We start from the raw sequence: 24,380 nt of genomic DNA on the forward strand, positions 1-24,380 counted from the left end.
AATCAACTTAACCTTCTCTTCGGACTCTTCAATCAAATCCGGTCCAAACAACTGACGGTCTCCAACTTCATCCCACATTAACGGTGTCCTGCACCTCCTTCCATACAATGCTTCGAAGGGTGCCATCTTCAAACTGGCTTGGTAGCTGTTGTTGTATGAGAACTCTGCGTAAGGCAAATTATCATCCCAACTAGATCCATAATCTAGCGCACAAGCTCTCAACATGTCCTCCAGAATCTGATTGACTCTCTTAGTCTTTCCATCGGTCTGCGGATGAAATGTTGTACTGAACTCAAGTCTGGTTCCCAAAGTCTGGTGCAGCTGGTGCCAAAACTTCGAAGTAAACTGGGTCCCTCTATCTGATATGATGGTCCTCGAAACTCCATGCAGACATACGATCCTGGTCATATATATCTTGGCCAACTTCGCACTCGTATAAGTGGTTTTCACTAGGATAAAGTGAGCTACTTTGGTCAGACGATCGACTACTACCGAAATAGAATCATATCCCGATCGGGTGCTTGGTAATCCGGTGATAAAATATATGCCAAGCTTGTCCCACTTCCATTCGGGTATCGGCATAAGCTGTAGTAATCCTGCTGGCTTCTGATGTTCTGCCTTCACTCTCTGACATACATCACATACGGCTACATACTCGGCAATATCCTTCTTCATACCAGTCCACTAGAAACGCTCCTTCAAATCCAAATACACCTTGGTGTTTCCGGGGTGTATCGAGTATGGCGAGTCATGAGCTTCCTGAAGTATCAACTTTCTGATCTCTGCATTATTGGGCACATAAACACGGTCCTCAAACCACAAGGTGTCGTGCTCATCCTCACGAAAACCTTTGGCTTTTCCTTTACTCATCCTCTCCTTTATCTCGGCAATCTCTTTGTCATCCTTCTAAGCTTCTCGAATCTTTCCCAATAATGTTGAATGTACTTCCAATGCTGCAACAAAACATCTGGGGACTATTTCCAAACGAAGCTCCCTGAGATCCTCGGCTAACTCCTTCGGTAATCCTCCGCTTACGAGGGTATTGGCGTAACTCTTCTGGCTCAAAGCATCTGCTACGACATTGGCCTTGCCTGGATGATAGTGCAGCTTCATACCATAATCCTTTATAAGCTCCAACTATCTCCTTTGCCTGAGATTCAGCTCCTTCTGTGTGAAAATGTACTTCCAACTCTTATGATCCGTGTACACATCACAATGATTTCCTGTAGTGTCGATAGTCTCAAAAGAGAACTTAATACAATAAATATGGCTTAAAGCCATCTAAATAAGATAACAGCGGAAGGCTTGGAAGATAAAGTGAGTCCATCAACTCCAACGGCATAGCTGAGTGCACGACAAACGACCTAGCGCACCTTACTCTTCGTCTGAAAAGTCTGCAACATGATATGTTGCAGCCCGAAATGGGTCAGCACATGGAATATGCTGGCAATGTAACACAGTAGAGCAATGAACAGAATAAAAGCTATCACTACATGCATATATGCCTGGTGGAGGCTCTATGGTTACAATGTTTTGCGAAAAGCCAAATTTTCCCTACAACAAAGGAATATAATTTGTTTAACTATCATGGTAGTTGTTAAACATTGAGAAGGTTCCTCCAACTCAATCCCAATTAAGCAGTATTAATAACCCAGCAAATTAATTTAGAGTGATGAGATCGACATGATAATCAAAGAACCAGATACTCAAGATGTCCATAACCGGGGACACGACTAACCATGATTAGTTTGTACACTCTGCAGAGGTTTGCGCACTTTTCCCCACAAGACTCACTCTCCTCCGTTTGATCTCTCGCACTACATGATGTTTGAGAAACGGATGACCGAGACAAAGTCTTTCAGAAGCATTAACTCTTTACTCTGGGTGGACAGTTACACCTACTTTCCCCTACATTTGCTAGCCCACCACTGAAAGAGGTCATGCAACATACTCAACTATGCTAGATCCCATAATAGCTTGTGGCTGCACACGGAAGTTTCTAGCATGAATAATCTTATGATCCCTTTGAGCCTGGGTGGCATCCATAGGATGATCACACGGGTGTGACGCCCTCGATTCAATCGTACACTAATCATACACGCAAATGTGTACGATCAAGATCAAGGACTCACGGGAAGATATTACAACACAACTCTAGACACAAATTAAAATACTACAAGCTTTATATTACAAGCCAGGGGCCTCGAGGGCTCGCATACATCAGCTCGAAAACAGAAGAGTCGGCGGAAGCAACAATATCTGAGAGACATAAGTTAGACAAGTTTGCCTTAAGAAGGCTAGCACAAAAGTAGCAACGATCGAAAAGTCGAGGCCTCCTGCCTGGGAGCCTCCTAACTACTCCTGGTCGTCGGCGGTCTCCATGTAGTAGTAGGCATCGACAGTGGCATCTGGCTCCTGGGCTCCGACATCTGGTTGCATCAACCGGAAAGAAGAAGGGGGGGAAAGGGGGAGCAAAGCAACCGTGAGTACTCATCCAAAGTACTCGCAAGCAAGGATCTACACTACATATGCAACATTATCAAAGGAAGGCTGTATATGTGGACTAGGCTGCAGAAATGCCAGAATAGAGGGGAGAGCCTAGTCCTATCGAAGACTAGCATCTTCTGGAAACCACCATCTTGCAGCAATAGGAGGGAGTAGAGTAGCATAAAATAAAGTAGTAGTAGTAGTGTCATCAACCTCGGCCAGAGATCTTTTCTCGACTCCATGAGAGAAAGCAATCCCAGAGCCATACTATCCAGTTCTCATATCCATGTCTCATCTCAAGTATCTAGTTCTAGTTGTATCGATCGGGATACAACTCCGAGTGTCCGTTACCGTAGGACAGGCTATCGATAGATGTTTTCTTCCCTGCAGGGGTGCACCAACTTACCCACCACGCTCGATTAACTCCGGCCGGACACACTTTCCTGGGTCATGCCCGGCCACGGCCAAACAATACACCGCTACCCGACCTAGGCTTAATAGAGAGGTCAGCACGCCGTACTAAACCTATGCCCCCAGGGGTCATGGGCCATCGCCTCGGGAACTCCTGCACGTTGCGAGGGCGGCCGGTGAGCAAACCTAGCTACCTCCTTAAAAAAGGCAAGTGCTTACTAGTCCAACCCGGCGCGCGCCGCTCAGTCGCTGACGCCTATTAAGCTTCGGCTGATGCATACGACGCAGAACGCCCATACTATGCCCACGTGATGGTTTGTGCTATCAGGCCAGAGGCCCCTCGGATCAAATATCCAAATCATAGTGGATTGGGAACGCGCGTAACAAGCAGAGACTCACGAAATATGTGACCCCATTGCCCCGTCTCGAGGACTTACGGCAAGGGCAAGGAATGCCCGGCCACGCCTCGTAATTATCTCGCGGGCACCCTCCAGGTCAACCCGTCTCCACATCACTCGTGGGTACCCCTCAGGGTCGACCCGCCTTTCCAAGTAACAGTGGTAAAGTCCAAGTATCCGTGTGTCCAAACATCAAGGGGAAAACCCGAGGAATCACCCCTGGTGAATTCCACTCGATGTAATTATCAAGGTGAACGTAAGAGGAACCAGCCCGAGGTTCACACTTGAGGGGTTGCACGACAGAGTCGTATCGGAAGTGGTTAAGGCAGAATCACCCTCGATGACCACGACCGAATAGCTACACTACAGGGTTAACATCAGAAGTGTTGTAGAGGTCTCACCCTCGGCACTCGATAGTAACCCAGTAGTGTCGAGAGACTAAGGGGAAAGTGATGTGCGGTGCCGGGGCCTGGTCTTCGATCCCGTTGATCGGGTCTTCTGATAATCCAGCGGGGCAGTCAGGACAAAGTGGGGGGTCTCTGATGGATCTCTACCCAACCTATACTAAACAGTTTAGGATAAGCAGGTAGGTAACAATAAGCAGGTTACAAAAGCAGGCTATGCATCAGAATAGGAGCAAACAATAACAATAGCAAAATCTAATGCAAGCATGAGAGAATGGAATGGGCGATATCGGGATGATCAAAAGGGGGGCTTGCCTGGAAGCTCCGCTGAAAGGGAAGAAGGATCATCGTCGACGTAGCCGAGCACAACGGCATCATCAGCGGTCTCGGGGTCTACCGGAGAGAAGAGGGGGAAGAAACAATAAATATAAAGCAAACAAAGCATAACATGGCAATATGTTGCGCCGGGTGTGACCTAATGTATGGCTACACGATATAGGTGAAGGTGGAATTCAACCGGGAAGGTATTCCCGGTTCCGGACCTGTGCCAGACAGGTGACCGGAGGGGGAAATGTTCCATGTTCAGATAGTTAGAGGCATCTGACAGGTAAATGGGCCGTGTATTCAAATTCGTCTTGTCGTTCTAAGCAACTTTCATGTAGAAAGTTTTTGATCCGAGCTATGGTTTAATTTCTATTAATTTTCAAAGTTTTAGCAATATTCTAAAATTATTAATTTGAATTATCCAAATAGTAAAAAGCTAAGTGCACCCGGTCCAATGCACCCAGCTGTGTAACAGAGGCTGACAATGGGGCCGGGAAACGCTGAGTCAGCAAGTCAACTTTTGACGGTTGACTGGTCAACTTGACCAGCAGGTCCCACGTGTCATTGACAGGGCTATTAACAGGGTTTTTAGTTAATCTAATAACTTAATTAGCGAGGTGGGACGGGGCTGTCAGTGAGACACTAAGTTAACTGGGTTAATCTAATTATAACTAATCCTAAAGCTACAGTAGATAGGACCATCCGTCGGTGGGCCATTACCTAACCTAATCTAACACACGCACACACACATGGCCGGCCAAGGACCCGGCCGGCAACACACGCGCATGTGCACGCTTAGGGGCGGGCAGGCATGGCGGCGGCCGCGCCGGTGGACGGAGGCGGCGGGGAGCGGTGGCCGGCGGTGAGCGCGAAGCGGCGAGCAGCGGCGACCTGCAGGGGCGAGCGGAAGGCGGCGACGCGGCTAGGCGTGCGGGCGGCGGTTGCGACGAGGCGTAGGGGCGTGGGTGGACGCGAGCTCGGGGCTCGGCCGGGCAAGCGAGGGCGACGATAGAGAGCGAGAGGCGGAGGCGGCTCCAGTAGCTAGGCAGCAGCGCGGGAGGGAGTAGTCGCCGCGGTGCGACAACAGCGGCACGCACAGAGCAGCAGCGAGCAGCACACCAGCGGCAGCTAGCAACAGCAGAGTAGCACGACGCGTGGGGAAGGAGGAGCAGGGCATGGCCCCGGGCAGCAGGGGCCCGCGAGCACACGCACACATGCGAGGCGCAGTTGAGGCGCGGGGCTGGGCGCGCAAGGGAGTAGAGCTCCGTCCGGTCACAGGAGGTCACGGGCGGCGTCTTAAGGCAACAGATCGAAGGGGAAAAAGGGGGGTCGAGGGAAAAGCTCGCCCCGGAGCTCGTGATGTGGTCGAGGAAGCCATATGGAGTCGAGGTGGACCGGAGGAGCGATGGAGCAACGCGGCGGTGATGAACGGAGTCGGGTCCCGAGGTCGAAGGCGGCTCGATCCAGTCGATGTAGGTGCTCTGAGCTCGAACGTGTCCCCGTAGTCAAAGAGGACGACGGCGGCGGTCCTCCTCGGCGCCTTGGCTAGCCGTGGGGAGGCCGGTGGCCACGGCGATGAGGGTAACGTGGCAGCGAGGCATCGGGAGGCTTTGGGTTCGAGCGGAGGAGGGAATAGAAGGGGAAGAAGGAGATAGGGTTCGATCCAGGGGGCTCGGGGTCGTTCTTATCCACATCAGGAGGACGACAGATGGCCGGCACCTGGCCGGGCGCCATGGGATGGCCGCCACGATCCCCTGCCCGCCTCCTGTAGCAGGAGGAAGGGGAAAAGGGGATTGTTGGGCTGGGCTATGTACTGTAGCAATAGGCTACTAGTGCACAGTAGTAGTTAGGCTTGCTTTTTGTTATATATGTTTTTCTGTTTATCTTAAACATAATCTGTTTGCAACATTTGAGCTGCCAATTGGTCTTTGAAAAAATGTGAAACTTGGCCAAATAAATACATTGCAATATCTGCCACTACCACAAAAATTCGGGAGGAGTTTGAATTGATTTGGATTTTTCACAACTGGAAAAGCATTTAAAAATGCTGATTTGGAACTGCTTTAATTCCCAGGGGAAATTAGCTATCTCAAATGATGTTGAATCACTCATGACATTTAGTTAGTGAATATTTTCAACCCAGCGAACATTTTTGTTTTACTGTTTGGAGAAATAATTTATTTGACTTTATTTTAAAATTTATTTTGAATTGGTTTTGAATAAAAGTGAGATTAGCAACAGTAACAATGATGGGTTGGCATCATTAGTAGGGGATTACTATAGCTTGATTATCCGGGCGTAACAAATCTCCTCCACTACAAGAAATCTCGTCCCGAGATTTAAGAGGTGGAGTAAGGGGGAAGCTATAAGGACGAATGTCTGAAAGGATCAGCATTCGGTAGTTATCTCAAGGAATGAGATTTTAGAAGCACAAGGACGTATCGAGAGTGCTATACGGAGATTCACCAAGTTTTAACCAGGTAGGCATCCAGCTGATGCCTAAAATAGATGATGAAGGGGTTCAAAGCAAAGAAGAAGAATGTTGCCTCTGATACCGAAATGAAACACGGTGAGGAAGTTAGCTCGTGTATTACATACGAAGCCGAGTGCCAAGAATATTTCGGAATCAAGGTTGTATAGGAGAGTCAGGTTCCGATCCTGTGGAACTGTGGGTTATGGCCCACCATCTGGGTTAAAAAGTAGGAAGGGTGCTGACATCTTGTATGGTCCTTATAGCAAGGCATGTCGGAGGATAGCCTGTCAGTTATATTGGCAACAACGTTGGTACCAAGGGCGAGGGACGAAGAAAACCATTTTCCTGCTCATTAAACGAGGCGGACCAATAGGCAAGGTTCTCATCCATTGGTGGTTACCAGAATGTCATCAACAATAGTAACAGGGTCTTACTGATAGAGTTGTACACCGAGGTGTTTACATAAGCAGGGAATTATTACTTCTTATATCATATAGATCATAAGAAGGGTTAAACAAACCAATGGAAAGGAAAAATATGATTATCGAATCAAACAACCCAAAGGAAAGGAAGATGTGTTTACACATAAGAGTTGGGAGTATATCCTTCCCATGGAAAAGCGGAGCAGGATATACATGATAGGACAGCAAGTTCAAAAGCATTTAGATAATGGGGAGAGGGAAGAATCATGATATTACCCATACAACGGTGTGAGGGTAATTGAACAAGAAACATTTTGTATTATGCTTTCGATGTTCTTGTTGATATTTGGAATACCACAGTCATGCTTCGATGCGGCAATGATATGGTGTCAAGTAAAGGTCAGACTTTGGATACACAAAGGGTCCATCGGAAACAACTTAGAAAATAAGTCATACAATTTCAGCAAGGAAAAGATGAGGGTGTGGCCGAGGGGTTCAACAACAATCCATCGACATGTAAAAAAGGATGTATTTCCAAAATTATATGAACAAGTTTGTGTTGGGGAAGGCAAGAATGTTGTCGATGATAACACAAATCATCGAGGGGCAAAGATTGCATTTGTCATCATGAATTCAATTAATATCCTGAAAGAGCTCAGAATGTTGATGATGATCACAACATATTTGTCGACAGGTTTCATCAAGATGTAATCGATCGGCGATGACATCAATTCAAAGGAATGATGAAGCGAAAGGTTATGAGAATCACGAGTACGACACAAACTCGAAATTAAGCTTGCTATTGAAGACAAAATGATACGACGAGGAAAATCGATGTAGGCTTAGCTCATCATCGAAATTGTGCTCCGGGAAGAAGGATCAGGTAGCACAGTTAAAATTTATCACGATGATGATATAGCCGATCAGGCTAGGAATGACGTGATGGAGTATCATTCCAATGAGAATTCACAAGAGGTAGTGCAATGACACAATATCCTCGAGATAATAAGGGGCAATACTCGAGGTAGATAAAAAATAGAGGTTGGACAGATGAAATGATCTGCAGAAGACAAGTATTTTAACTTGTCCAAGAAATGGAATCAAGGAGAAAATATGGTCGGAACCACGATGGCAAAGGATCAATTTACAGATGCAAGATGAGCTTATACCAATGGAACATTTGATTATAAGAGAAGCTTCCATGATAAGATCTACATCGTGTCTATGGGCATGAACACAAAGTTCAAGGTCGACTCCCACTTCAATGCATAAAGTCTCATTTACTTCTCGCTTTTGACGAAGTTGTACACTACAAGAAATATGTCAACTAGTGACCTTCTGTCAGTGACCCTGGAAGAATTGTTCATAGATCTATGACCATTTTAGACCAATTGGTCAAAAGCTGTTCGGGGGGCTCCAAACCCTAAACTATAACGACCATTTTGGTCAGAAATGTCGTAATTTCCTTACACGAAATGGTCATAAAGCAGATAGCACAGGTCCGCTGCCTTATTTCTAGCTGATCATGACCAATATAGATGGTCATAACCTTGTAAATTGTGGTGGGTTGCTATGACTAGGCGCCACTGTTGGGGATCGTAGCAGAAATTCAAAATTTTCTACGCATGACCAAGATCAATCTATGGAGTAATCTAGCAACGAGGGGAAGGGGAGTGCATCTACATACCCTTGTAGATCGCGAGCGGAAGCGTTCAAGAGAACGGGGGTGATGGAGTCGTACTCGTCGTGATCCAAATCACCGATGATCCGAGCGCCGAACGGACGGCACCTCCGCGTTCAACACACGTACGGAGCAGCGACGTCTCCTCCTTCTTGATCCAGTAAGGGGGGGAGGAGAGGTTGATGGAGATCCAGCAGCACGACGGCGTGGTGGTGGAAGTAGCGGGGATCCCGGTAGGGCTTCGCCAAGCACTAACGGGAGGGAGAGGTGTCACGGGAGGGAGAGGGAGGCGCCAGGGCTTGGATTGCTGCTGCCCTCCCTCCCCCCCACTATATATAGGGCCAAGGGAGAGGGGGGCGCAGCCTTGGCCCTTCCTCCAAGGAAGGGTGCGGCCAGGGAGGAGTCCTTCCTCCCCAAGGCACCTCGGAGGTGCCTTCCCCCTTTAGGACTCTCCGTTTATCTTATCTCTTGGCGCATGGGCCTCTTGGGGCTGGTTCCCTTGGCCCATATAGGCCAAGGCGCACCCCCCACAACCCATCTGCCCCCCGGGCTGGTGGACCCCTTGGTGGACCCCCGGACCCCTTTCGGCACTCCCGGTACAATACCGATAAAGTGCGAAACTTTTCCGGCGACCAAAATAAGACTTCCCATATATAAATCTTTACCTCCGGACCATGCCGGAACTCCTCGTGACGTCCGGTATCTCATCTGGGACTCCGAACAACTTTCGGGTTACCGCATACTAATATCTCTACAACCCTAGCGTCACCGAACCTTAAGTGTGTAGACCCTACGGGTTCGGGAGACATGCAGACATGACCGAGACGACTCTCTGGTCAATAACCAACAGCGGGATCTGGATACCCATGTTGGCTCCCACATGCTCCTCGATGATCTCATCGGATGAACCACGATGTCGAGGATTCAATCAATCCCGTATACAATTCCCTTTGTCCATCGGTATGTTACTTGCCCGAGATTCGATCGTCGGTATCCCGATACCTTGTTCAATCTCGTTACCAGCAAGTCTCTTTACTAGTTCCGTAACACATCATCCCCTGATCAACTCCTTGGTCACATTGTGCACATTATGATGATGTCCTACCGAGTGGGCCCAGAGATACCTCTCCGTTTACATGGAGTGACAAATCCCAGTCTCGATTCGTGCCAACCCAACAGACACTTTCGGAGATACCTGTAGTGCACCTTTATAGTCACCCAGTTACGTTGTGACGTTTGGTACACCCAAAGCATTCCTACGGTATCCGGGAGTTGCACAATCTCATGGTCTAAGGAAATGATACTTGACATTAGAAAAGCTCTGAGCAAACGAACTACACGATCTTGTGCTAGGCTTAGGATTGGGGTCTTGTCCATCACATCATTCTCCTAATGATGTGATCCCGTTATCAACGACATCCAATGTCCATGGTCAGGAAACCGTAACCATCTATTGATCAATGAGCTAGTCAACTAGAGGCTTACTAGGGACATGGTGTTGTCTATGTATCCACACATGTATCTGAGTTTCCTATCAATACAATTCTAGCATGGATAATAAACGATTATCATGAACAAGGAAATATAATAAACCAATTTATTATTGCCTCTAGGGCATATTTCCAACAGCCACCTCATCAGTTTTGCCTATGTGTCATGTCCATGTGGCAGTTTTTGCCCTAGGTTGTGAAGCAACCTATATTTCTGTCATTCCCAAAATTCCCAAAAAATCTCATAAATTCTTTGGGTCATATCTTTGTCAAATATGTAAAAAACCTTCCTTGCCTAGTTCTAAAATAATTCAACAATATTCATTTTCCTATTCTGTTCAGAACAACACTTTGTGAAGGAAGTACCACTTTGGCATGTCCAAATAGTATCCATTTTCTACAGTGCTTTCCTATGCCCAAATAACCATCCTCCACCAAATGCCAGCTCAATCCATTCATTATTTTGAGCCCATCTTCAACATTCGTATTTATGTCCAGTGTGGTAATTTGCAAAGCAAGTACCACCTAGGCTCCTCCTTTTGAGCTGAAAATTTGTGAAGACGGTCTTCTTAGTAACTGATCATCCTCAGCCAAAACTCACGCCCATTAGCGATGTACATTTCCCGTACCGCTAATCAAACACTTGGCTGCTAATTCATGTCTGAGCATCGATCGGTCTCCTCGTGAGAATCTTATGTTATAATTTTCTTCCTAACACCTACATGGGGAGTGCCCAACCCACTAGACATTCCTAGGCCACCCAAAACACATGGCAACGCCACGGTCAGGCGGTGACCACGCGGCGGGCATGCGAGTTTACGCGCTCTAGAGTTGGGGCCCTCGGCCACCGCCAAAACCTCGACGTATCGCCACCAAACCATGTATTTATGATTAAATAGGTACTTATGTAATTAGAAATGATTTTTGGAAAAAATAAATAGCAAACTATGAGGCAGCTGCACTTCAAATTTGACCCGCTTCCAACTGAATCAGCGGAAATTTGTCTTTTTCGAGAGAGGTGGATCAAAACTTTTTACACCCAACCATTTTGTCAATTGTGCATTAAATATGTCCTAGTATTTTATAAAATTGATTTGGTCCAATTTTGCAACAATTATTTGGGAGGTCCTTCACAAAAAAACCTCCTTTTGGGCACTCAAAAAATGGAAAATGGTTTTTTCGTCCAAAGAAAATGAAAACTTCCTTAGGCAACATTGTTTGTCATTCCAATATGCACCCTTGTGCACAATATGAGAGCATTTGAACAAACTATGCCATGAATGTGGCCATAAGATTGATCATTTGGCTTGAAAGCCATTGATCTCCACACGTGATAGCTCGTTTCTGAGAACACTTTTTTAAAATAACTGCCGTATTACAAGTTTGTTATTTTTCCTGGGAACTTGGCCACATATAATGACACAATGCGAAGGTTTTCCATTTTTTTGAATTTTTTATGCCCGTTTCAAAATGCGGTCAAAACGGCGGGAATGACCGTTCCTAGCTAGTGGTTGAATCTTGAATTTTTTTTGGTGTTTCTCTGATTAAATAGATACTTATGTACCTAGAAATGATTTTTGGAAAAAAATAAAGAGCAAACTACAAGGCAGCTAGAGTTCAAATTTTACCCGCTTCCAACTGAATCGGCGAAAATTTGTCTTTTTCACCAGAGGTAGATCAAAACTTTTTACACCCAACCATTTGGTCAATTGTGCATTAAATATGGCCTAGTATTTTGTAAAAATTATTTAGTCCAATTTTGCAACAATTATTTGGGAGGTCCTTCACAAAAAACCCTCCTTTTGGGCACTCGGAAAATGGAAAATGGTTTCTTTGTCCAAAGAAAATGAAAACTTCGTTAGGCAACTTTGTTTGCCATTCCAATATGCACCCTTGTGCACAATATGAGATCATTTGAATATACTATGCCATGAATGTGTCTATAAGATTGATCATTTGGCTTGAAAGCCATTAATCTCCACACGTGATAGCTCGTTTCTGAGAACACGTTTTTAAAATAATTGCCGTATTACAAGTTTTCTATTTTTCCTGGTAACTTGGTCACATATAATGACACAATGCGAAGGTTTTCCAATGTTTTGATTTTTTTGAAATTTTTATGCCCGTTTCAAAATGGGGTCAAAACGGCGGGCTTGACCGTTTCTAGCTAGTGGTTGAATCTTGGATTTTTTTGTGTTTCTATTATTAAATAGATACTTACGTACCTAGAAATGATTTTGGAAAATATAAAGAGCAAACTACAAGGCAGCTACAGTTCAAATTTGATCCGCTTCCAACTGAATCGGCGAAAATTTGTCTTTTTCACCAGAGGTGGATCAAAACTTTTTACACCCAATCATTTGGTCAATTGTGCATTAAATATGGCCTAGTATTTTAGAAAAATGATTTGGTCCAATTTTGCAATAATTATTTGGTAGGTTCTTCACAAAAAACCCTCCTTTTGGGCACTCGAAAAATGATTAAAAATAGATAGAAACATCAGAAATGCATACAAATTGGTGCTCATCCATAAAATGTGGTCTAACTTGAGTGAAAATTTGTGTGATGCCCTTTTGCAAAATATTTTTGATAGCTGCTTCACAAAACACCCATAGTTTTAGTACTTAGAAACTATTTTAAACCATAAATTTTCTGAACCAATCAAGGCTCTTCCCACGGATCACCCCCCTTAGCCGATCTGAACCGTCCATTCTAGCCGATCTGAACCGTCCACCTCTCTGCAGCCCAATCCAAACCCTAAGCAGCCCGCGCCCGCCTCTCTCTCCCCTTCTCCGCCGCCTCTCCCCGATCCAGATCCAACCCAAGCGCCCGTCCTCCGCCGCCGCAGCCACGACGTCACGGCCTGCTCCTCGTGGTGGTCGCGCCGGTGCTCCGCGCCGCGCAGAGCCCCATCTCGCAGCCGTCGTCGGCCGGCGCGCCCACCGCGTCCCCGCTCCTCCGCCCCGACGTGGACTCTCGCAACCCTCTCTCCAACCCTAACCCTCTCCCTCCCTCAGATCTCAATACGCCGCCGCCCCTATCCCTACCCCCGCGTAGCCCAATCCAATCCGCCGCCGTCCTCTACCCAGATCCCTCCCCGCTCCGGCGAGCCCGCCATGAACCGTCTGCGGGCGGCAGCGCAGCGGGAGCAGCACGGGCTTCACCTCCCCGGGCCATGTCTCCCCCTTCCACCATCGCTCCTCCTCCACCTCCTTCACGGCCTCCCTCCCGGGCACCGCCCGAGCAGCCTCGACAGGGACGACCTGGATCCGGACCCGGCCGCGGCCACCACGGAGGCTCTCGCCAAGGTCGACCTCTCCGACGATCCGGACGCCACCGCCACCGCCACCGCCAAGTCCGCGGCTCCAGCAAGCCCCGTCAGGCAGCCAGAGGCGGCGGCTGCGACGTGGGCAAGTCGCTCGACTACCTGTACCGCGCGTGCAGGATCGCTACCCTCGCCGTTCTTTCAGTTCATTTTGCCACCTCCCGCTCCCCAGCTTCAAAAGTTTCGATTCATTTCGATGCCGGCCACCTCCAAATGTTCAGATCCCCCCTCCCGCTCCCCAGCACACTATTCCCGTGCGCCTCCCCAACAGAGATCTGGCATCGCGGCGCCCCTTTTTAATTGACCGCCTGAACCTGAACCTGAACAACCGGTTGTGTGTGTTTCTGTTTCTGAATTTTTCGCTTTGATTCAGGTGATCGCAATCAACAAGGAGTTCCCGGGCCCCGTCGTCAACGTCACCACAAACTACAATGTCGCCGTCAACGTCCTCAACAGCCTCGACGAGCCGCTCCTCATCACCTGGTATGCTCACTCCCCACTCCCCACACTGCTCTCATATGTAGGCTGAGTCATTACAGTCATGGGTTCAGTGTGAGTGATGGCAAGCAAGTGTTGGTCTGAACATTTTTCAATTTTGGCTCACATATGCAGGGACGGCATCCAGCAGCGGAAGAACTGCTGGCAGGACGGCGTGCTGGGCACCAACTGCCCCATCCCGCCCGGATGGAACTGGACCTACAACTTCCAGGTCATGGACGACGCGTGCAAGTCGCTCGACTATCCAGAAGACCAGACCTGTGCTTTCAGTTCAGTTTCGTCAGATATATCTGCTGCCATGCTCTTCTATTTGTATTCAGTTTGGTCAGGCTTGTGGTTCCTGGACGGCCTTGGCTATCCTATCTATCTCAGCTTCATCAGTTAGGGGCAATCAATGTAGTAGTAGTGTAACGTTGATTTGCATCTTATCTTATCTGTGGGAAAATTGATCGAATCGAATTGCAGGAGCTATCTTAATTAGCTTCATCTGTTCGGATCATGTGTCAATCATATTAGCTGTGATGCCATTTTTATGTTCGTATTAGCTGCATCTTATTTGTGTTTCCCCAGTTTATGAATCATGTTTTCGTTTACGTGCCGTAAGAAGGCTGTATTTGGTAATCACCCAAAATGCCTCTCTTTTTTTAGCTGATGAATCGTCCTACATGCACAGTTTGCTTGATGTCCGTGTTTATCCAGATCCAGAATGTTTGATTGCAACATTCTATTGAAGATTGAAGTATAGGACCAGCGTACATGATTTGGAACCTTTTGGTTTCGATCAGTTGCTGCTGCTGATTTAATGCCTATGCTCACGCTGCTGTTGATTAAATGCTTATGTTGTTGCTGCATGCTTATGCTACTGATTCAATGCTTAGGAATTGATTGAATTGAACCTGCTGTAATCCTTCCTGTTCTACTTGTATTTAATTTTTGGGTTTCTATTTGATTTGTTAGTCTGTTATATACGGTTCATCTTCAGTTTCTTCTGTAACTTGCTTGGAGCTTAGAATACACAGCCCAACTAGTCTCATATACAACTAAGACCAATGATTCATGCTGAATTCTGTATATATATGTATGTGTTGGATTGGAGAACCACTTGAGGAGGGAGGGAGGAAGCACGGAAGGTCACCATGGACCTCGCCCAACTCCCACCCATCTTCCTGCCTGCAGCTGTAGGTAACCCCCTCCCTCTCCCTGCCTTGTCAGACCTGAAGATGCAGTGTCCAAGATATTCAGTGAACTGTGTGGATTCAGACAGCAACGCTTCAGTTAACTGTGTAGATCATGTACTGTATTGTTAATCACCAGTTATTGTTTCCTTTCACTGCGTAGTCGTGCCGGTTACTACTACTGTTCCTACATAATCACAAGCGTGGATGGATGATTATCTCAGATCAGATGTTGCTAGATTACTTTCTTAGATTGCTTTTGTCACCAAGCCACACAGATCATCTAGTTAGATAGAATCCGCTATGCTAGGGTGATGAATGAACGAACAAACTATAATAGGAACATGGGCACCAGGTTTTAGAGGGCTTGTGATTCTGTGGTTGCAGCAAGCCCACCTTGTACGCCCGACGAGTTTATCCTGTGTATTTTGTCTTGCTAGACGAGTTATCCAGCAATACTAGTGCATAGTACAAAATTATCATAGATCCTGGCTGTAACCTGCTTTTGTGCTTGTGACTTTGGCCTGCATGATTTTGTGGGGATTTGGTACCAGACTAGAGGTAGAGGCTGACGATTTCTTGTTGTTTCAGTCAAGTGCTTGATAGATAGCTGTCTCATATGCATTTTCCGTTCCTAATGGTGCTTTTTCATTTCCTTGCCAGGCCAAATAAAGGATGTTGTTCTCGGTGGAGTTGCGCTTGAGCATGAGTAGAGAGAGAAATTTAATCAAATCCAATAGGTAGGTTCTTTGTTCTTATCACATGTTGGCAGATTCTATTTGTTGTGCATATGCCAAGTGTGTCTACCTGATTGTAAACATAACTGCAATACTGTATATATGTTGACAGTCTGGTAAAAACTTGTTGTGCCTGGGTTTGTGGATCTTAAAAAAATCATCTATCCTTTCCTTACTCATACAAAAAGCCCAGCTGTTGTTCTTGTAAATACAGACGTGCATACCATCGGCACCTTCACCAAACAGAGAAGGCTCTAGCCACTTCTTATGACAAGAAAAATAGAAGCGCCCCTAAATTTAAACATATTCTTCTTTACTGAAAACTCATTGTTCTTTTCTGAACTATTGCAAAAATCGAGCAGTGGTACTGATTATATAAAATTTATATCGTCTTGGTAGCTTCACTCGTGTCTGCCACTGCTCATTGTCGTGTTGACAGAGCGTTCACCCGATGGCGGAATACCACGCCGCAGCGTGGGCAGTCGGCGGTTGCGCTATATACGTGAGGTAACGAACATTACAGGCAGTGGAGAACTTTTAGCTTTTCCACACGTGTATATCTTTAGACAACTTTCAGTTTTCTTTTCATGTGCTGAAACTGAAAGAAATCTTTGATGCTAACTCTGCGTGTGATTATGGCAGTGACAAACCCGAAAACCATGACTTCGATCTGCTGAGGAAGCTTGTGTTTCCTGACGGATCAATCCTGCGAGCCAAACTGCCCGGGAGACAAACTGGACTACCGTTGTCGCGGAAATTCCGTGCGATGGAAGCTTCTAGAGCCTGCTGGTACTTCCTAGCCAGAAGCCCCACGAGCTCGACGTCCAGCTCTACAACCACCATCCCACGCACAAGGTTGCTCCCTGCTCCCTCCTGTTCATTTATCTGTCCAGCTCAATCCTACATTCCTACCGCTACTTTTGCTGTTGAAATCGAGATGCTACCCTCATCTTGCTGCTGTCTGTCAATCGAATCAAACTGACCAGAGAATGAATGAGTTTGCAACCCTTCCTAATTTTTTGTTCTTGTTCTATTTTGAAATGGACGCAGCAGGTGCTCTGCTCTTGCTCACGTCTAGCACCGTCTCTGGTGCGATGGTGCTTCTTGAGGCGACCACAAGCTCTCCGGTGAGTCGGCTCCATCGTCTAGCCCTAGCTCCCTATTTTCTGGTCCTATAGCATGCTCTGTTGGTTTAGACACTAGCAGCAGTAGCCTACCGTGTATACGTACTAAACAGCAGGAGCTCAATCACCTTGTGTACACTAGCAGCTTGCTTACACACTTGTCACTTTTGCTTGTGGTAGCCATTACGTAGCTGAATCACGTCCGTGTGTACTAATCATCAGTTCATAGTATTTGGCTTCTGTGTGATGGTCTGCGACTATTTTATGGTGATGTGGATATACTTTCTGATTTAAAGTTACTAATATTTTTTGTTTTGATTCTTTCTCTGGTGCGAGGAAAGCTGTGAGTAGACGTCAACGATGCCTACTTGCTTGGCTGCTACAGTGATGCATGCGCCGGTCAAGCAAGCACACATGCATATACGTACATGTTAGGATAGTAGCAGATGTGCCATAATTCCTGTGTAAGGAAATGTATTCCTGAGATGATTTTGTTATGTTATCTAAACCTGGGAGATGTCTTATGTGATGTGATATGATGGATGATCTGAATTCGACATTGAGTTTCCCTAATTTGAATATGAAACAATGTCGGATGCGTGTGTGTAACTGGATTAAAGAGGTCTTGTGCCCAAACAATTTTGTCCAAACATTTATTTCAAAATCTGAGATCTAATACTGGACAACTAATTGGGCTGAAAAAGGCCACAGCCCAACAAGCATTGGTCTGTTTAAAAGTGAAACAAAAAAAGCCTTAGAAAATAAAAAAATATGTTGCAAAAAAGGCCGTGGCCCCCTAATATGGAAGTATGGCACATGCACAAATTGACAGAAAAATACACTAAATTGGCTGAATTAATGGGCTCGGCCCATATAAACACCCAATTGGACCGGGCCGATTTTAATTTTCGACCTTTTCAATTGGTCGCAATTTTGCCACGTTAGATTGCCACGTCGGATCCGACGTAGCCTGGGCAGACAGCCAGTGACCAAAACAAAAGGTCATGCGTTCAACGACCTTCTGTTTTGGTCGTAAATGTCTACGACTTTCTCTGTGAGAAGGTCGTTAATTTTAGTTTACGACTGCCAGCTTTTGACCTTCTGTTTTTGGTCACAAAAAGGTCGCAAATGAAAAACAATGACCTTTCAGTGACCAATAGTCAAGGTCACAAGTTGACATATTTCTTGTAGTGGTAGTGTAGAAATTTTTATCCGGCGTAACACCTGTAGAGTATGACCCATAGAAATTTCTAGGTTCACACAAATTAGGGAAAGCATTAGTTCAACCCATCAGGGCATCTTAGGAACATTTGCAAAAACTGCAGAGGTAATTAACTCAAGCTCGGAAGCAGATCATGGTTGACAAAGCAGATAATACAATTTACCAAAGGCAATATGTATCAGGGGAAGAGCGCACAAGGTTAGTGGATATGAAGGACACTTTCGGATAATAATCTACCAAAGGATCTGGCGGTCAACAAGGATCTGATGTGAGTAACGATACTCAACGAGAAGAAGTAAGAATGCAGAGGCATCAAGTTATGGAAATTTTAGGATAATTTCAAAACTTCAATACAAAAGAATTACGATACCCAGATCGGTGTATCAGAATCGGATGCTATGATTAGGTACGAGTATGTTGAATAGGATTAGATGGGCAATCAATCAAGGTTTGATTTGCCGAGAATCAGCTCATATGTCCGGAATGACGTCTGAGCTGGAAGAACAATTTCCAGGGAACAACTGATGATTGCGTGCATTCACACACATGTTGAATCGATAGGGTAAGGACGACAATCGCAAAGGATTTTAATGAATATTGCTAGACATATGGAATTAACCAAAATGCAAGTAGGTAAGGAAGAACAAGATCAATAGGCTACTAAGGATTTTCAGAAGATCGAATAGTATTTCGAAGAATTTTGTGAAACACAAGAACAACTAGGGATGAGCGAATACTCGATAATTGTGAGGAATTATCCGTAGGGGTATTCATGTGGTAAAGAACTGCAAGGCAGTAAGCTCAAAGGATTCTCGAGGCAACGAAGAGTATTTCGGGGTATCTTGTAATAACAAGAGCAACAGGGAATGGCTGTAAGACTGGCAAGTGTATGTAGTTATCCATAAAGATATATCGGTGCCAGGGAATTGCAAAAGCGACGGACACAAAGTCTCAAGAGAACATCGTAGGGTATCTTCGGAATCTTCTGGTGCAGCAGGCGATCATCTATAATAAGGGGCTCTCCAAGAGGAAGTAGTTACGAGATCCTAAGGTTAGAGTTAGGAAAATCGTTTAACCCGAATGGAAGAGAGGTTAGAGTCCCAAAGTATAGACGAGGTATAAAAGATTCTAATACCACCCAATTGGCGACGTGGGCCCGTAAGCCACAGAGCGAAGTTAGTAAAATGGTTTTCAGTTTCTAGACTCAACTTCGGCCAAGGAGTTGGAAAGGGGGCTACCTACAGGCACTTGGCTCTGATACCAACTTGTGACGCCCTCGATTCAATCGTACACTAATCATACACGCAAATGTGTACGATCAAGATCAAGGACTCACGGGAAGATATCACAACACAACTCTAGACACAAATTAAAATAATACAAGCTTTATATTACAAGCCAGGGGCCTAGAGGGCTCGAATACATAAGCTCGAAAACACAAGAGTCAGCGGAAGCAACAATATCTGAGTACAGACATAAGTTAGACAAGTTTGCCTTAAGAAGGCTGACACAAAAGTAGCAACGATCGAAAAGGCAAGGCCTCCTGCCTGGGAGCCTCCTAACTACTCCTGGTCATCGGCGGTCTCCATGTAGTAGTAGGCATCGACGGTGGCATCTGGCTCCTGGGCTCCGACATCTGGTTGCATCAACCGGAAAGAAGAAGGGGGGAAAGGGGGAGCAAAGCAACAGTGAGTACTCATCCAAAGTACTCGCAAGCAAGGATCTACACTACATATGCAACATTATCAAAGGAAGGCTGTATATGTGGACCGGGCTGCAGAAATGCCAGAATAGAGGGGAGAGCCTAGTCCTATCGAAGACTAGCATCTTCTTGAAACCACCATCTTGCAGCAACAGGAGGGAGTAGAGTAGCATAAAATAAAGTAGTAGTAGTAGTGTCATCAACCTCGACCAGAGATCCTTTCTCGACTCCATGCGAGAAAGCAATCCCAGAGCCATACTATCCAATTCTCATATCCATGTCTCATCTCAAGTATCTAGTTCTAGTTGTATCGATCGGGATACAACTCCGAGTGTCCGTTACCGTAGGACAGGCTATCGATAGATGTTTTCTTCCCTGCAAGGGTGCACCAACTTACCCACCACGCTCGATTAACTCCGGTCGGACACACTTTCCTGGGTCATGCCCGGCCTCGGCCAAACAATACGCTGCAACCCAACCTAGGCTTAATAGAGAGGTCAGCACGCCGGACTAAACCTATGCCCCCAGGGGTCATGGGCCATCGCCCCGGGAACTCCTGCACGTTGCGAGGGCGGCCGATGAGTAGACCTAGCTACCTCCTTAAAAAAGGCAGGTGCTTACCAGTCCAACCCGGCGCGCGCCGCTCAGTCGCTGATGTCTATTAAGCTTCGGCTAATGCATACGACGCAGAACGCCCATACTATGCCCACGTGATGGTTACTGCTATAAGGCCAGAGGCCCCTCGGATCAAATATCCAAATCGTAGTGGATTGGGAACGCGCAGTAACAAGCAGAGACTCACGAAAGATGTGATCCCGTTGCCCCGTCTCGAGGACTTGCGACAAGGGCTAGGAATGTCAGGCCACGCCTCGTAATTATCTCGCGGGCACCCTCCAGGTCAACTCGTCTCCACATCACTTGCGGGTACCCCTCAGGGTCGACCCGCCTTTCCAAGTAACAGTGGTAAAGTCCAAGTATCCGTGTGTCCAAACTCAAGGGGAAAACCCGAGGAATCACCCCCGGTGATTTCCACTCGATGTAATTATCAAGGTGAACGTAAGAGGAACCACCCTCGAGGTTCACACTTGAGGGGTTGCACGACAGAGTCGTATCGGAAGTGGTTAAGGTGGAATCACCCTCGATGACCACGACCGAATATCTACACTACAGGGTTAACATCAGAAGTGTTGTAGAGGTCTCACCCTCGGCACTCGATAGTAACCAAGTAGTGTCGAGCAAGTAAGGGGAAAGTGATGTGCGGTGCCGGGGCCTGGTCTTCGATCCCGTTGATCGGGTCTTCTGATAATCCAGCGGGGCGGTCGGGACAAAGTGGGGGGTCTCTGATGGGTCTCTATCCAACCTATACTAAACAGTTTAGGATAAGCAAGTAGGTAACAATAAGCAGCTTACAAAAGCAGGCTATGCATCAGAATAGGAGCAAACGATAACAATAGCAAAATGTAATGCAAGCATGAGAGAATGGAATGGGCGATATCGGGATGATCAAAAGGGGGGGGGCTTGCCTGGAAGCTCCGCTGAAAGGGAAGAAGGATCGTCGTTGACGTAGCCGATCACAACGGCATCATCAGCGGTCTCGGGGTCTACCGGAGAGAAGAGGGGGAAGAAACAATAAATATAAAGCAAACAAAGCATCACAAAACATAACATGGCAATATGCTGCGCCGGGTGTGACCTAACGTATGGCTACACGATATAGGTGAAGGGGGAATTCAACCGGGAAGGTATTCGCGGTTCCGGACCTGTGCCAGACAGGTGACTCGAGGGGGAAATGTTCCATGTTCAGATAGTTAGAGGCATCTGACAGGTAAAGGAGCCGCGTATTCGGATTCGTCTCGTCGTTCTGAGCAACTTTCATGTAGAAAGTTTTTCGATCCGAGCTACGGTTTAATTTCTATTAATTTTCAAAGTTTTAGCAATATTCTAAAATTATTAATTCGAATTGTCCAAATAGTAAAAAGCTAAGTGCAGTCAGTCCAGTGCACCCAGCTGTGTAACGGAGGCTGACAGTGGGGCCGGGAAACACTGAGTCTGCAAGTCAACTTTTGACGGTTGACTGGTCAACTTGACCAGCAGGTCCCACGTGTCATTGACAGGGCTATTAACAGGGTTTTTAGTTAATCTAATAACTTAATTAGCGAGGTGGGGCCGGGCTGTCAGTGAGACACTAAGTTAACTGGGTTAATCTAATTATAACTAATCCTAACGCTGCAGTAGACAGGCCCATCCGTCGGTGGGCCATTACCTAACCTAATCTAACACACACACACACACACACATGGCCGGCCAAGGACCCGGCCGGCAACACACGCGCATGTGCGGGCATAGGGGCGGGCAGGCATGGCGGCGGCCGCGCCGGTGGACGGAGGCGGCGGGGAGCGGTGGCCGGTGGTGAGCGCGGAGCGGCGAGCAGCGGCGGCCTGCAGGGCGAGCGGAAGGCGACGACGCGGCTAGGCGTGCGGGCGACGCTTGCGACGAGGCGCAGGGGCGCGGGTGGACGCGAGCTCGGGGCTCGGCCGGGCGAGTGAGGGCGACAACAGAGAGCGAGAGGCGGAGGCGGCTCCAGTAGCTAGGCAGCAGGGCGGGAGGGAGCAGTCGCCACGGTGCGGCAACAGCGGCACACGCAGAGCAGCAGCGAGCAGCACAACAGCGGCAGCTAGCAACAGCAGAGTAGCACGACGCGCGGGGAAGGAGGAGCAAGGCATGGCCCCGGGCAGCAGGGGCCCGCGAGCACACGCGCACACGCGAGGCGCAGCTGAGTCTAGGGGCTGGGCGCGCAAGGGAGTAGAGCTCCATCCGGTCACGGGAGGTCACGAGCGGCGTCTTAAGGCCACAGATCGAAGGGGAAAAGGGGGGGTCGGGGGAGAAGCTCACCCCGGAGCTCGTGATGTGGTCGAGGAAGCCGTATGGAGTCGAGGTGGACCGGAGGAGCGGTGGAGCAACGTGGCAGTGACGAACGGAGTCGGGTCCCGAGGTCGAAGGCAGCTCGATCCAGTCGATGTAGGTGCTTCGAGCTCGAACGTGTCCCCGTAGTCGAAGAGGACGACGGCGGCGGTCCTCCTGGGCGCCTTGGCTAGCCGTGGGGAGGCCGGTAGCCATGGCGATGAGGGTAACGCGGCGGCGAGGCATTGGGAGGCTTTGGGTTCGAGCGGAGGAGCGAATGGAAGGGGAAGAAGGAGATAGGGTTCGATCCAGGGGGCTTGGGGTCGTTCTCATCCACATTGGGAGGACGACGGATGGCCGGTACCCGGCCGGGCGCCATGGGATGGCCGCCACGATCCCCTGCCCGCCTCCTGTAGCAGGAGGAAGGGGAAAAGGGGATTGTTGGGCTGGGCTATGTACTGTAGCAATAGGCTACTAGTGCACAATAGTAGTTAGGCCCGCTTTTTGTTATATATGTTTTTCTGTTTGTCTTAAACATAATCTGTTTGCAATATTTGAGGTGCTAATTGGTCTTTGAAAAAATGTGAAACTTGGCCAAATAAATACATTGCAATATCTGCCACTGGCACAAAAATTCGGGAGGAGTTTGAATTCATTTGGATTTTTCACTACTGGAAAAGCATTTAAAATGTTGATTTGGAACTGCTTTAATTCCTAGGGGAAATTAGCTATCTCAAATGATGTTGAATCACTCATGACATTTAGTTAGTGAATATTTTCAACCCAGCGAACATTTTTGTTTTACTGTTTGGAGAAATAATTTATTTGACTTTATTTTAAAATTGAATTTGAATTGGTTTTGAATCAAAGTGAGATGAGCAATAGCAACAGTGATGGCTTGGCATCATTAGTAGGGGATTACTGTAGCTTGATTATCCGGGCGTTACAACGGGTACTCCGGGATATCCTAGGACAACACTGGATTCTCCAGGTGCCCGCAACCAATCCACCCAGATGTGTATTTAAGTAGCCAGCTCAAGTAAACCATTAATTAACAATCTCACATCTGTCATGGATGCACTCAAACCCAATCCACGTCTACTAGCATAGCATGGCAATATAAGCATAACGTAGAAGTAACTCCCAAGGGTTTGATAATAAAATGGCAATAGGTTCTACCTCATCATCTACTTCCCAAACCCACGTGTTAAGAGATCCTACTCATGCAATGATTGAGGGGTGACACTAATGCATAAAAACTGGGTATGAAAAGAGTATGATCAATGTGTTACTTGCCTTGCTGACGATCTGCAAACCCTAGAGACTCGTAGTAGCACGCTTCACACTCCGGGAATTCTATCGCAAATAAACAATAGCATACATAAGCAATCAAGCAAAGATGCACAGGTAAAACTCAAATAAGAAGATCAAATCTGAAAGTTCAACTGAAGAGATTCGATCTGCAAAAAGAATCAATCGAATCGGAGCTACGGAACTGAAACTACGGTAAAAAAACCTCAAATTCAAATCTGCTTGAAACCAAATTTTAAATTGTCAAAACCTTGTTCAAGTTGATTAAACAGAAAGAGGGGCTCGAGACGAAGAT

The 24,380-nt window shown here is 47.0% G+C and overlaps 1 protein-coding gene across 1 annotated transcript; it reads left to right on the plus strand.

Moving 5' to 3' along the window:
• Positions 1-12,915: 12,915 nt before the first annotated feature.
• LOC123493345 (uncharacterized) lies at positions 12,916-14,454 on the plus strand. Its single transcript, XM_045228094.2, has 3 exons — positions 12,916-13,500; positions 13,789-13,898; positions 14,028-14,454. The coding sequence occupies exons 1-3, from the start codon at positions 13,207-13,209 to the stop codon at positions 14,296-14,298; spliced, it is 675 nt and encodes a 224-aa protein (XP_045084029.1). The 5' UTR covers positions 12,916-13,206; the 3' UTR covers positions 14,299-14,454.
• Positions 14,455-24,380: the final 9,926 nt, after the last annotated feature.

The sequence above is a fragment of the Aegilops tauschii genome, chromosome 1 (genome assembly GCF_002575655.3).
Source record: "Aegilops tauschii subsp. strangulata cultivar AL8/78 chromosome 1, Aet v6.0, whole genome shotgun sequence".
Classification (NCBI taxonomy): Eukaryota; Viridiplantae; Streptophyta; class Magnoliopsida; order Poales; family Poaceae; genus Aegilops; species Aegilops tauschii.

What these genes read in the sequence shown, in the direction of transcription:
- LOC123493345 (XM_045228094.2), top strand. Translation starts at nt 13,207, where the DNA reads ATGAACCGTCTGCGGGCGGCAGCGCAGCGGGAGCAGCACGGGCTTCAC. An exon ending in AGGCGGCGGCTGCGACGTGG is followed by an intron (nt 13,501 to 13,788) that starts GCAAGTCGCTCG and finishes GCTTTGATTCAG; the next exon opens with GTGATCGCAATCAACAAGGA. An exon ending in GAGCCGCTCCTCATCACCTG is followed by an intron (nt 13,899 to 14,027) that starts GTATGCTCACTC and finishes TCACATATGCAG; the next exon opens with GGACGGCATCCAGCAGCGGA.